The sequence below is a fragment of the Catharus ustulatus genome, chromosome 3 (genome assembly GCF_009819885.2).
Source record: "Catharus ustulatus isolate bCatUst1 chromosome 3, bCatUst1.pri.v2, whole genome shotgun sequence".
NCBI classification, from domain to species: domain Eukaryota; kingdom Metazoa; phylum Chordata; class Aves; order Passeriformes; family Turdidae; genus Catharus; species Catharus ustulatus.
In genome coordinates this window covers 62,132,589-62,148,004 of record NC_046223.1, presented here as the reverse complement: position 1 = coordinate 62,148,004, position 15,416 = coordinate 62,132,589, and the positions used below count along the sequence as shown (strand labels likewise).

Here is a 15,416-nt window from a genome sequence, read left to right as displayed (position 1 = left end):
TTGTTGATTCCTTCCTAAAGTGTTCATCTCTTGGGTCTGAATTACAGTTCTTGCCAACTTGGCCAGTGAAGATGGAAGGTTTCTTGGTCTGTATGTTCTCTAGCTCTCTCCTGAAACTCTAGAAACTGGCATCAAGTTAGCTACCTCCAATTATCTATTATCATGTTGCATGAGAAATCGTACATCACAATTTAAAAATTACCTGTTTTATCCTTGGACACCGCTGAAAATTTTGCACAAGTTATTGATCCTGGAAATGTGTTACTGCTCATTTTAGTGAATTTATTCTGTCTCCTTTGCCAGTCATGTCAGACAGATGCCCTGATGTTGCCCCTGAAGACTGGTCCCAGTAATGTGATCATCTGAACTCACCTACAGAGAATCCTTGCAAAATCTAACTAGTTTTTCTGGTATGGCTTTATATTCTGCCAGCCATCCTGTACTTAGGGAGTGCACCTTGACCCCTCCTGTACCTTAGCAGCATCAGGCTTCTTTCTTCTCACCCTGGGTGAGAAAGCCTTCACAACCAGTGCAGAAAAGGCAGAAAGCCACACAGAGAATTCTCCATCAGATCACTCAGTCATCAAAGTTTTCTTTTGCTGCCGGTGTGTCATCTCTGCAAGCTTCCTGCATCAGCCTTTGATAGTTTCTAGTATGTAATTTATATTGGTTACTACTATGAATGCCATCCTAGTATTCACATATTCCCAACTGGGCCAGTCAGCTCTTCCTCAACCTGCTAGATTTGCCCTAAGTTGGACAGGCTGTCCCTTGGCTTCACTGTGACCAGTGCACAGAACCAAAGGATGACCCATTCTTGTGAATATATATCCACTCTTTCTCACACAGACCAACTTGGGCAGTTGTTGGGGCTTTTAAAATTACATTTATGGTTTTTTATGCTGTGAAAGAGCTAGCTTGAAGTTTCTGTCTCCAAACAGCTCTTTCACTACTGTTTTCTCCTGTGGGTCTGCTTTCAGGCCTCCTGCCCATAAAGCAGGAACTTCTTCAGCCAGCTGATGTGGAACATGCTGGCTCATTCCCTGAGGGCCTGTCACCTTCAGTGTTTTACTTGCAGAGACAAGAAAGCAAAACAACTGGACCCAGTGTGCTGTAACCACAAACTGACTGACTGGGTTGCTTAGAAACAAACACAGAAGAAGTTGTGACCTTTACGCCAGCTTCTCTCCAGCCCCCTTGTCAAGGCAAACACTCCTTGATTTGATAGACTTTCCCTGTGGTCAGCTCTTTCCTTGAGATCTAGTTTAGCTAATGACATGATTAATTAGCTAAAGGAGACCATTTGACATTTTCATCAGTGGCAGTGGCAAACTACCAATCGAAATATGGCAGCAGTATAGGGAAAAATTGTTGTCATAGCTATTTATTCGAGGGGGGGGGAATTAGCAACTGAAGGCCAAACTTTGTAGTGTAAATCATCTATTACTTGGGAGTAATACAAGCAGAAGCCTTAGAATTGGTTTCCTTGCAGTGTTCATCCTGCTTAAAGCAATCACTCTCTGTAACCTTTCCAACATCTTTGGTTGTGAAGTTGGTTTTTAAGGTAAGTGGAATGGTGAGAGGTGGCTTTGTTTTGGTGGAAATAAGTTATCTCAGCGGGACACTTGTTCAATTGGAGAATGATTCCAAGCATCGTTTTAAATATTTTGTAGCTAACTTTAACATTGCAGGAGGAAGCTGCATTTGGGAAGCTGATTACTGAACTGGTTTATCAGCCCACCGCTTGCTTATTTAGGGAGGACTCTAGATCCTCTCCACTTCAAACATCAAAGCGAGAAAGCCAGTTACAGCACAGCAATATTCCAGTAAAATTTGACCAAAAGGTTAAAGCTTAATTATTTTGATACTGTGCAAAACCAATCCTGTCTAGACCAAATCTAGGATCTCTTGTCTCAATGCCTGAAGAAGCCACAGCTAACAGTTCAGCATGCATGCTGGACAGAACTAAAAAAATAGCCTCATTAAATGAGGAATCCTTACTTCTTTATTGTTTAAAAATAAAGGGTTTATTTTTAAACAATAAAATTTTGACTAAAAAAATATTTCTGGAACAAACAAGAATTTATCTCAGTGTCTTTAAATAACAAACTGTCCTATCATTACTGCATTATCAGAACAGAGAAAAAGGCAAAAGGATGCGGAAAGGAAGTTAGTGAGGTAAGCAGAGAATACCCAGTACCTGTCTGTCAGAGTAATCTAGCCCTAGCCTGCAGGTTGGTCCTTCCAAGGCTCCTACTCATTCACACTCAAACAGTGACAGCAGTAGGGAGCCCATCCCTTAGTGCCCATGCCCACAAAAACTCTCGTGGCATCTCAGGTATCTATGACCGGAGACACCAAGTCTGGGAGCCACACAGGTTGCAAGGCTCTTTGCCTACACTCCAGATGCCTTTCGGCTGTGACTCCCCACCCGATACTCACAGTTCCACTTGGAACCATATACAAGTAGACTGTGTTAAAAGAAAAGTTAAAGCAAGAAAGCATACAAACAAAAAACTACTAGACTCTGAATTCCTAATTCCTCCCATCTCCTGAAGCGAGAGGGTAGTCATTTGATTGGAGGCGGATATCTAAATAAAGGCCCAATTCCTGAATGTCCTTTTGATGGATCTTGATTCTTCCCAAGATACAAGATTGTATTGGCACCTTCTTGTAAAAAAGCCACAGCTAGAAGGGCACTTCTATGAAACAGTGTCACAACCAAGGCAGAGAAACTGCTACACCAGTTTGTGAGGAGGGAGGGAGCAATTCTTATGCATGATGTGATCTCCAAGGTCTAAGCTTTCAGTTTCTATTGAAAGCCAGCATCATAAATTGTAAAGGACATGAATGTCAACCAAAGTAACATGACTGCCTAATCAAAGAGTGATGAAAGTGCCTCTGGTGTGGATGTCAGACACCTCTTTACATGGGTTTACACCAATTCCTGAATGGTAAATGCAGCCTAACTGTTGCTAAGGACAAAGACAGAGATCTCTTTTTTTGAAGAATGCCAACAGGACCTACTGGCACTTCAGTTTGCGAGAGTGAATTCGAATAAGAGCAGTGAAGTTGAAGAGTGTATATGAGAACACTACTGTATGCTGTCAGTCTGCTCACTGCCAACCAGTGATCCAGGTTCCTCACTTGGGATGCTCTGGGAATATTTCTTTGAAGCAACTCCTTCAGATGGAGATTAATCTGCTTGCTGGAGAGCAATGTAAAAACACACGTGATGGCAATGAAAACCATCTCCTGGAACAGCGGTGCTGTGCCGACAGGTTCAGTGACATCAGCACTGAATGGGAAGTCCTTTAACATTATGCATTAAGACTAGGATGCTGATGGGTAGTAGTGTTGGTACAGCCTCTGTCTTTCATTATTATTGCTTTTGTCAGCTCCCAGCAGCTGCTAACAATATTTCCTTTGAAAAACATATTTCAAAGTTTCCTTGCTAGATGCCAATGCATATTCCAGGTCATGTTATTGCTAAGAGCATTGATGCTGCTAAGACTTCTTGATTACTGGGTCTACCTGCATAAGTTAGCATCAAGCTCAAGGTACTTATACAAGAAAGCCTAACAGTAAGTAGTTGACAGTAGTTAGGAGTCTTGTTTGGAATAATCTTTTCCATTGATTGGCTTTTATAACTTCTTCAGGGTGAGAAACAGCTTTCACAGTTACTTAACTGAGCATAATGTCTGTGCTTTGGTTTTTGAATACTGAAAAGTGGGTCTTGTTGTTTTGAAGCACAGACACAAGGCATCATAAAAGCACAGTGTATAGAACAGTTTTTGCTACCACTGTTGTAAGGGACAGCTCTTTTTCTGTGGTCATTGGAATGACATTTGCTATGATGAATATTAGGCTGTTTTATATCAGGAGGAGTGGTCAAAACAGGCAATGACAATTAGAAAGTGAATCTCTACTCAAAAAAACCAAAACCCCAAACACAGGAGAGTGATCTAGAACAAGTGTGAATCTGAAAAGGCAGGCTGTAAACTGAGCACTGCTCAAGGCCCATCTTGTCGTGGATGGTGGGAGAGAATTGAGAGATCAAAACTGTGCCCCACCATTCACATCCAGACACTGAACATAAAGACAGATGAAACAGCATGGACAGGCTGCTTTCAAGCAAAATGAGCATGTAATCACCAGCAGGATCCACACTGACTTGTGCTCCAGTGAGACATTTAATTAAGGTAGGCTTTGTTTTAATTACACATAATTGTCCTTTTGAGCCAATCAGGCAATCGGAGAGCTAGATTTACATGCCAGTGTTAACCAAAAACTTTAAAAGTCACATAAATAAGTCTGTTTCTGACCACAACTGCTTTCTGATTTTGTAAGCTGCAAAATAAGCAAATAAACAAAATGAGAGAAATCTATTTTCCTCTATCAAGGGACAACCTGTGCTTGACAATTTAACTCACAGAACAATGAAGACATGGGCTGACACAAATAAGAAGGTGAAGTGCAAAATGTATGCCAGGGATTTGTGTTTAAAGCTTTTGCTATGACTTAAAAGCATTTTAAAATATTAACTAAGCAACACTACACACTCAAAGTTTGATGCATGTACATCAAAGTTTTAGTGGAAAAATTGCATTAAAACAGTTCGGTACAGCCATTGAATGATCATTTAGATATGCATGCTCACATTCTGGCTGTGCAAACATTCAGATGTAGACCATTAATCTTGGAGGGAAAGGTGCTATCGCCCCTGTTTCATTTGTGCGTGGCATTCTCACTATAGATGGTACCTAATGCTGCCAATAATGCCATAAAATTGACCTAAGGGAATTTCTGCATCTTGTACACAAGCAATTCATCCTCTGAAAATTTTACAAACATTTAGCTCTCTTTTTCCCTTGCTGTTGCCTTATTTTTTCATTTCTCCCTTTTTCTCCAGCCATCATTTTCCAAATCCTATTCTTTCTAGAGTCCTTGAAATCTTGTTTCGAGTTTCTGACTCCTGCAGTGGCATAAGATCATTGACAAATATTATGTTAGTTATCATCTCAAAGAAAGGTATATCCCTAAGAAACATCTACCTTGCCTAATTTATCTAATCTGAGATAAAAGAGACTCCATCTCACAGCATAGACTTCCCTCAGTCCTGATTCCTCCTTTAATCAGAACAGACAATTTCCAGATAAAACCAACAGGGTAAATTTCACCATTCTTGTACTGCATGATACTACCAAAGCAAGCACAAATTATGTTCCTCCTCTGCTTTTCATTTAGTCCTCTTGGCACAGAATTTGCACATTCACCAATTTCAAAATTTCTGCTTATCTTCCCTGTACAGGATTATCAATAGATGTCCAACTTTGTGAGTTTAAGTTTTTCCTTCCACTTCTCCCAGTCAAAGTACTCATCAAAGCATTTCTTGTCTCTATCCCATTGACATAGAAAGAAGATGGTGTGCTGGTGCCCCCTTTACAAATTGTTTTCATTTTGTTATTCCCAGCTCTGCTGGGTGTGGCAAATGCCCCATTTATCTGCAAATATCTACCACTACCTTAGCTGACATCTTGTCAGAGCCTATTTTTCCTTTTCACACCTAACTCCAAATTTATTTGCGTGACAGCTTCAGAGAAACCCTGATGACCTCACAAACAGGCTGTCATAGGATGTAAGAAATCAGAGGCTGTAGAAGAGGGATTGTAGTAGTCTCTCTCTCTATTTTTATTTAATATCAGGAACTACTGCAGTCTTCTAGCCTGTTATATTCCCTTACAAGTCAGATAGTTTAAGATACTTTTGGGTAGTCCCTTTGCTGAGATATTTTTTTATTTAATGTCTGATGGATTGAAGTAGCTTAGTTCAGCTGCATAGATATGGTTACCTAATGGTATTTGAGAAATCATAAGGGTATCCCAGAAAGCTCTGGAAGGTGCAGAATATGATACAGGACCTATGGGAAACACATGCCTTTCTGACTTGGCAGGTGGAGCCATGCAGGATAATCTTTTCTGTATGCAGCTAACTGAATTGATTGTGAAGTTACACATTCCATGAACAGCAGCGATTGAGACTGCCAAGATTTCCAAACTTTAAGTTCTGAAAGGGACAGTTTGTCCTTTGGTCACTGCCCCTGGGAAGACTAAGATAGCGTTTGAGCCATAAGCTCTCAAGGTATGCAAGCCAATCATCAGTACTAACCCCATTTCCTTCTCCATCACCTTTTGCCTTCTGACAATCCTTGGGCCAAGGACCAGGAAGGTCCTATCTTTCTTCTGGCTCCAAGTCTGGGGCCCTTCCTATTACAACTGCCAGAAGATGTTTTTTCTCATAGCCTGAGGGACCATAAACCAAAAAATCCTTAGGGCGGACGAAGGGGGCTTGATGCTAAAAAAGGAATGAGCAGTCAACACAAGCCCCTGAATGGCTGCTTTAGCAGTAATCCTACCCTTGCTGCAGAGGGGACACTGGCTTGCTTTTCTTATGTATTTTCACCTTGTGATCACCCTTCTCATGGAAAGTACCTCCCATTTGCAGAAGATGAAAGTCATTATCATTACAAAACACTCTCCCCTGGATTAGTGCAGCTCCGAGATATTTGCCTGACTGTGGAAAATGACTGAGGAGGATTCTCACAACATAGCCATAAAATTTGTTGTTTATGGAGGCTTTCCTGATAAAATTCTGAATATCCCTCAGATACAGAGGCTCAAATTAATGTCTGCCAGGCACAGTCCAAGCTTCTTTCCCTAGTGGTGCAACCTGATGGATATTTGTCGGGAGCATAATTTAAATAAAAATCTCCTTTAGTGGCAGACACCTCTAGCATGGGTTTATGTGCTTACATACCATCATCCTACTCCCCTGCACTTGCTCATGACCTTTCACGTGATGCAAGTCACTAGAATAAGAGTAGCTACTCTTCAAACTTGTTTAAATATTATGCTCTGTAATGAGGAACACATCAGCAGATGTTTTAAAGAAACTGGAGGAGAAAGACAGATGCTGCACCTGGAAGCAATGCCCTGCATGGGAGGCCAAGTATGCTCAAGCTGCTTTTGAAGGAAGAATGCCTGCTTGGAAGGTAATGGGGCTTGGGCAGACATGATCTGGCTTAAAACATCACAGGAAGCTTGTCCTGGCAAGCAGCTGGATTTTCACATGAAAAAGTAAAAAGATTGGTTAAGGGTTTTATTAATAGTAATAACTTTATTACTTTTATCATATAAAAATAAATGCCAGGTGTAAGAGTGAGACATTTCCTATCAGTAAACAATCTTTTTATCAGTTTCATGCCCTTAACAATCCAAGACTATCCTGACACAAAGCACACATGACAGACTGACAGCTTATGACTGCTCAGAAACTAAAGCTCAGTGTAGAAGTCAGCTGTGTGACTGGTAAATAGGTCATCTGTCGGGAACAGATGTGCTCTCTCATCTGCATAGCTCTGCCAGTCGGCTTTGACCTGTAATGCTCTAAACGTCCTACTCTCCCTACCTAAAGGAGAGTGTGGTGACCCAAAGGGACTAGGAATCCTTCACTGAATATTCTCCAAAGGTCTCCTTACCCTGGAAATAATTTCCCTCCATTTTACCTCAATTAATTTTGATGTGTTGGCTTTTAGTTCACACAAGGCTGATTCATTCTTCCAGTCTTGAAAAAGGGATGAAGACAAGGGCATCTGGCTAATGGTAATTTGAATATAATTTGGGTTTGCCTGTGGTATTGGCTTCTAGATCAAATATTTATTTTTTGAGACTAAGATGCTTCAACAGTTTATATTTTTCATAGAGTAATTAGTGCCAAGGATTGGCAGGAAAGTGCCTTTATGTGTGTTCCTAAAAATATGGAATGAAAATCCCTACTGCTTTTGTTAAAAATAATATTAAACATTTTGTTCAATTCTGCACATATGCAGTGACATAATTTAGGATCTCAGAGTCAGACATCATTGCTTTCATTGCAGAAACACATTTAAAATTATGGAATACATTCTTAATCCTTAATAGGGCCCACAAGTGTTGATTCTTGCATTTTTAATTGTATTACATATACATATATATATATATGTGTGTGTGTGTGTGTGCAGGGAAATACAGGGATACAAGGAAAAGGAGAGAAAGAAAGAAAAGTTGTTTAGGGATGCTAGCGTCGTTTCACTACCTTTAAGATTAGCCCTTAATTTGCTACAACACTCAGGCTAGCAAAAAAGGCCCAGGCCTTTAGAAGACATGTAATATTTGTCTTTAATTTCTAAAGCAAACAAGGGTGACCAGTGATAGCCTTGGGCAACATAGTTAAAGAGAGTGGTGATTCCTGGTCTGCGGAAACACAGCACAGCGCAGTTACACCCTCTCCACAGATAAATGAAGTTCAGCATACAGTCCCCACAGGATCACTCCAAAACCCCTCTCAATGAGCTCACAAGACAGAAATAATCCACATGTGCCATTTCCAAGCTTTAGCAGATAAAGGATGGCCAATTCTTAATGTGCACACAAAATCAGAAGCTTATAATTTCTTCTTTACTGTGCGACTGTTTGTTGTTTTGCACCCAAGTCACAGGTTTCTTGCTTCACGCATGCTGCAAACCCTTCAGCTAAAGCAGGCAAGAGGGCAAGTGTTTATTCCTGAACATATTAACCCAGAAGGAATAAACAGAAATTACTGACATTTCTAAAAACCAATCCAAACATGTATTTGCATTTTGTATGGGAACCTAAAGCTACCGTCAATCACAAGGACAATATATGCAGAAATGTATTCAATAAACCACTCTTGCTCCCTTAAATACAGAGTCTGGTAGATAGCAGGATGAAAATGGAGAAACTCAAGTATCTACTTACATATCTTGTTTATCACGTTTGCACAATTGTTTAAATTTTACCATGTTTTAATTGCAGCATGAAGGGGTGTATGCAGCATTGGTAAAGCATAGCTGGAACCTTAATGTATTTATGAAAGTGTATAAATTAGTATGCTTGAGATAGTTACTGGGCAGTGATAACTTTCTTAATTCTCCAACTACAGGAATACACAACAACTGTATGCATAGATCTGTCAACATCCCTGTGTATATCACACATCAACACAAACAAATTTTATATAACAAAGTGCAGTGTGACAGCAGGATTTTTGATACTAGCTCAAATATCTCTGCATTCTTATTTGTACAGAGTCTTCAGCTAGAAGACACAATTCTCTCTTGTTTTTCACTCTAATTGGAGGCATGTAATCAAAAGCAGAATAGAAATACTGCATTAAAAAAAAAAAGAGAGTATTTTCTGTCCAATTTACAACTGTCAACAATTTAAATGTCAACAAGTGTGCAAGGTGTCCAGTATCAGGTTTAGCTCTGTTGTTGATACCTAGTTTTCCAGAAATGGAAAAAAGTCAATGGTCTGGCAATATGACAAGCTCTATAAAAAATGGATTTAAATGGGATGAGAGCAGTTCTCCCGTTTGCTGGCTGGTGGCCTTACTGTCAACAGAAGAGTTGAAAGACTGAATTCAGTTAAGCAGCAAAAATCTTACCTCTACCTGCCCCTGGACATCATCAGGTTTATTTTCAGCAAATGAATATTTTCTGCTCTGTCCTCTCCTGTGGCCAAACTTGCATTTGTTCCTCAGGACTTGCTCATCATCTTCAATGGGTCTCCGTATGTATTTGAAACGATCTTTAAGGGCCCGTTTCCACAGTAACTACATGGGGAGGGGGGGAAAAATAGCTGTCATTACAAGTATCTGTCAAGAGTTTGCCCCAGCCTAATGCAGCTCACCTTGTTTTACCTGACTCTACAAAAAACTGTTTGCCATTAAGCAGACAAAGGCTCATAGGGCAGCACCACTCTTGGCTTCAGGATGGAAGGAAACCAAAGCACCTGTGGTAAATGGCTCTACGGCAACCAACTACTGGGCTAATGGCACTGCTGTGGCTTGCTGAGGAGAACAGAAATTGAGTCTAAGGGTTAGATCTATCCTAGGCTACCAGTGGAACTGCAGTGCTGTTCCTTCCTCAGCTCCTACTTTGTACTCCATTCATGGCATAGGGCTGTGAAACTAAAGAGTGAAGCAGAACAGCTCACAGATGCCACAGGAACTGTACTCTGGGGTTTGGGGGTGTTTTTTGGTGATTTGTATTTGGGTTTTTTTTTGTTTTTTTTTTTTGTTTTTTTTTTTGTTTAGTGTTTTGTTTTTCCTTTGCCTCTGGCAGAATCTGACTGGTTACTGAGTTGTATGATTACTATGTCTAACCCAAGGGACCGAGAAAGACATAGTGTGGCACTACCTTTTGCTGGGAGCCTATAGCTATACTGGATCATATTTTTAATTCAGCAGTGTTGAATTCAGTTTAAGAGAATAATTTAAGTGTGTGTTTGTAATACATCTCAAGGTATGTAAAGTGCAACTTAAAGGCGTTTCTGTACTGCAAGCAGATGCAGCTCCTGTTTAATGCAGCCATTCATCACTCCTTGGCAGTCAAAGATAGAGCTTACGTGGCCTCAGTGCTTCTGTCATCCTACTGTATTTTTTATTCAGTTATTGCAAGGTCACTGCTGAAAGTTGTGTGGACTTCAACTTCTTCATGCATCCTAAAGGACCAATGGCCATTTGCATGTGGACAAAGCTGGATGTGCCATGGCAGGAACCAGCCATGCCATGCCATTGACACCCCAGGAAGCAATTTTTAAGCAAAGGCTGCTCAACACATCTGCAGGCACAACCTGCAGTTTTGAACAGTTTTGTCACTCCTCAAAATATTGTACTTATTGAGGAGTATTCAAGAGTCAGAGGGGAAAAAAAATCAGTCAGAAAAGTGACTGTAAATGAAAGGATGTGGAGAGATTCAAATATCTGTTACTTCATTTTGTAAAACTGACTCCAATATTATGCTCACTTAATTCTACTATAAAAGCCTGTACCCACTGACATGCTAAAACACAATATAAACAGAAGAACAATTACTCTAAATTTCTTACCAAAATAGTGTCATTTATTGGTCAAGGTCACATGATTTGAAAGGTCAACTTCTGGTGTAAACCAGAATTCAGTAGAAGCAGATTAAGTACAGTATCTCTCTTTGCAGGAAGTCTGACATGCCTGCCTTTCTCACTCACAGGATACAGATGAGAGGGTTTCTTAGGAGATGGTGGTGAAGGCGGCGTGACCTTGCATTTCTCCTGCTGAGCTGATTGTTCCCACCTCCCTAGGTTCTAGCTGACCTAGAGGCCCTCAATCCGAGAAGCAAGACCTCCATCAATGGTGAAAAATTACAGTGGAAGAGCTGAGACTACATTTCCTGTGGTCACTACTTCAGGTCTTCTTAAGCAGCGCTGAGCCTGCCAGGGCAGGAGTGCCCTTCCAAGGGGGACACTCTGCCACCCACCTGTGTGCCCTTCCCAAAGTATCTTTTCACAGCCAGTCACAGCTCAACATCCAAGAACTGGGAAGAAAACAAGTCCATCTGCATTTCTAGTATGCAACCTTCAGGCTTAGGGTTCTGACAGAACAGAAGTCATATCACCACCAACCTAAAGATAATGACTAACTGCTCACCCATCCTTCTCACAAGACAGTCACAGCCTCAAGATGAGTATTACACCTCAGCACCATTTTCAGAAACAGTACAATGACTGCATGCCTTAAAAATCCCACTTGTTCACCTGAACCATTGAGGTCCCAAAATACATTTATAGTTCTGGCCTTACTCATTATGATGCAAAACCCTATCATTATATGCCTAGCAAAATTTATGCCCAGCTTGCTATTTTAAAGCTGCTAAGAAAATCAAACAAAAACCTTAGTTTAATGCTTCTATGAAGTGTTTAACAGATGTTATAATATTTTAAAACATGATCATCCCAGAATATATTAGCAGATGACAATTTAAGCATCCCTGTAGTTGAGCTTCACAGTTTCTTTCTTTTGAAAAATCTTTATTTGGCTAGAAGCATGCTTTTGTTACCCTTTTTGAATCAACAACTGTACTTTCGTATAATTTTCCTGCTCTTCCCAGCTTCCCCCAAACACCACCCCAGGAAGGTTTACTTTCCTGGTAAAGGAGTAGAAGGATTAGCCTGTGTCTATCTGACATAGGAGGGAAAGGATTATACGCAGATTAAAAGCAGTAATTTACTAGCAAATAATCACTTTGTATGCAGCAGTTACATAAATCAGGCATGTCAGCAGTGGCATCCTGGGTTTCACAGGCACCAATGCACTGCTTGGCAGCCACAAGCTCAGGGGAGCTGCTTATGCAAAGCCCACTGGCAAGTGGAGCGGAGGAGAGAGCCCTGTCTCTCCCTTCCTCATGTAATGTTTTCTTGGAAACATATGATATTCAGTAGGTTGGGTGAAATTAAATTGAATAAGGGAAATTATTCTTTCTGAATTGTTGGGTTTGAGCCTTGTAAAATGGACAGAGATAGAGAGAATATCTTGCAAGTCGTCAAGAAGCCAATTTGCTTTTCACTGCTGCTTTTTCTATATAAGTAATTTGTCTGCAACTTACAAGTGTTGTACTGGCTGCAATATACATCACAAATCTAATAAACTATTCCATGATTAATGAAGAATTTTATTTTTTAAAATGTCATGTTAGTTTAGGATAGCACTGTTCTGTAAGTAGAAGGAAATACTATGGAAAGTTTTCTTATGTAGTCACTTTAAAGCACTCTTACCAAAAATTAATCTTGGAATTAATTTCACTCCAGGTACCCCACAGACTTCTTAAATTAGTTTTATTATTAGTAGAAATTTAAAAAAAAAAAAATTAGAATTTTAGTTAATTCTTAATCTCTGCTTCTAGGCTAACCTCATGAATAACATTCTTTAAAAATTCTTAGTACATAAGTGGCTTATTTATGACTTTATTTGTACATGAATTTGTTTAGGGTCATAATCATTGTCCTAACTATTGAATTGGATATCCTTAGAAAAAAGAACTGATGGCAGAGAAACATATTTTTTCCTCACTGCAAAATTAAACAGGAGCATTTTTAACCAAGAAAACAGGATTGTGAATAATCTACTAATAAATATTGAAACCACAAACTTCTAATGACTTCTCATTGCAACAATATGAGATTGAAAATGTTAGACTATAGTTCTACATAAAACACACATTGTTTAAATTATTTGTTTAAAATAATTTGGAGGTGTAAATAAGCATTTTTGGGAAATAAAAGTCCAGTATTTCAGAAACAAATCCCACAAACAAAAAAAATGGAATATTCCAAGTTTTGCAAGTAATTTTTTTCCTGTCGTAAAAATTCTGGAGCAGAAGTAAACTCCAGCACACCAGAGAGAATGCAAAACTTGGTACTCCAAACTGCACTCAGCTCTTTTGGCTTTTTAAATGCATACAATTTATTTTTCCTACAGCTGTGAAAAGAAATTAGAAGTCCAGTAATTGAAAACAGACTTGTTGGTATTCTAAATAGACCCCAACAATTTTATTGCACTAGCACTACTGGAAGCCATTATTCTCAGAGGCCAGCCCAGCTGAATTGCCATGTTTGGTGTGTCCCATTCTTAACCACCCAGCCTTAATCACCTCCCACACCTGGTGTGTCCCAGCCTTAACCACCTCCTTTTCGTGTCTTTTATCTATCAAACATTGGCATCTCTGCACAGCTGGCCACCTGAGGCTGTCTTTCGAGTTCACAGAGAAATAAGAACTTACAGTGCTATTCCCCTCTTCCCAATAAAGACACCAAAACCACATTATAAAAATTGCCTCCCCAGTTTATGAGAAGTCTATATATAAATGCTATTTAACAAGGAATGTAACTAGCATTTTTGCTTAAAATACTACTCTCATGATAGTTTTCCTTTTCTACATTCACTTATCAGTTCCCTTTTCCTCTGAATTTTATCGATGGTCAATTTCTTAAATGCTTTCAATGTTCTATTTTTAAAACTGTAGTAATAACAACAACTAGTTAATTCATATAGATAAACAACTTTAAGGTCGTCAAAACCTCTCAGTAATCACTATTTTACATCTTACATTTAATAGTATTATCAGGAACTTCAAGCAACAATTATAGTCCCTTAAAAGCCAGAGGGAGTTTTACAAGAAAAGCCTACAAAAATTTTGCTTTTTTGACCTACTGAACATTCTTTTGAGTTTAAAAAAAAATAAAGAAATAATGTTTGTTGTCAATTTTTATTTTGCTGTTCATTTACTTCTTAAAGGAATATGGATTCAGTTTTACTGCAAGTCTTGTGATAAGTAGCTATGCATATATTGTAGGGTTTGTTTTAAGCTGTTAGTTGTAACACACAACTGTCTCAGATGAAGAAAAAGTATTTACAGTGTTTGTGATCCAGAATGAAGAACAGAATGTCTAACAGCAGGACAAATAAAAAATAGGAATTCGTTTTTACCCTCTCCTCCAAACTTAAGAATGCAGGCATACACCTTTTGTGCAGTTTTTCCTGTCTCAACACAGCAATGAAGAGGGGCTGGATCAGAAAGTGGCAGACTAGCAGTGCTGCAAACTGCTAATTCCAGCTTCCTTGTTTACTTACTGCAGTTATTGCCCGATATGCTTTCTAGTAAGAATGGGGGAAAGATCAAAAGATAAAGAACAACCATTCTGAAATCTCTACCCCGTCACATTACTGTCAGCACCAATTCTGCCATCCATCTGGCAAGTAATAACCATTTCCCAAACAAGTAGTTTCACTCAGCCCACGGTATTTCTGCAATTAAAGCCCTTTGAAAACCTATTTAAGAATTTGTTATTTAAAACAGTTTTTAAAAGTTAAAGGCTGTCAAATTTCCTTTGGAACAAGCTGAATATCATTCCAGCTCCTCATCATATAGGGAGCCATAGCATATACTCAGGACCTTGCCCATTGGGGTATTGAGAGAGGTGTCCTGACAAGAAATGAGGATAGTCTGTTTCACTCTGCTCCTTTTACTCCCTCTCTTCTCTTTGAGATGTGTTTGTTTTCTTTAGTCCCTTCCCTTCAACAATGCCTGGGCTCAGGGGAGAACTAGAATAGTTACACCTTAAGCTTCAACTTGTTTTTATTCCCAAAATTATTTTGCTTTCTACAGTAATGGCATGTGAGATATGTAGTTATATATATTTAAATCTAACAGTCCCCACTGATGCTCACAAGCTTTTACAAGATGCTATAAAAATATCACATGGCAAAGCAATGATGTGAAGTGAAAAGGTGACCACAGACAGGTATTCTGAATCACAAGTGAAAAAAATTCAGTTCTAATTTAAATCAATTATTTCCACTGCTTTCTGTTACTTCCACCAATGATATTCAGAAACTTATTTTTAAATGTGATTTTTTAAAATTAGACCTAGATTCCTTAAACTACTAGTATTACTGTATGTTGTAGTTTCATATCTAACATACAAACCATATCTAACCATACATTGCAAGAGCATCAGTCACACGCTAGTCCTTATACAGAT

General features: G+C 39.2%; 1 protein-coding gene across 1 annotated transcript in view; it reads right to left on the bottom strand.

Annotated features, from left to right (window-relative positions):
- SAMD3 (sterile alpha motif domain containing 3) overlaps positions 1-15,416 on the bottom strand; it is a 35,034-nt gene that overhangs the window by 5,410 nt on the left and 14,208 nt on the right. The window contains exon 7 of the mRNA XM_033056030.1: positions 9,505-9,672. Within this exon, the coding sequence (XP_032911921.1) occupies positions 9,505-9,672 (168 nt within the window). The remainder of the gene's footprint in view (positions 1-9,504; positions 9,673-15,416) is intronic.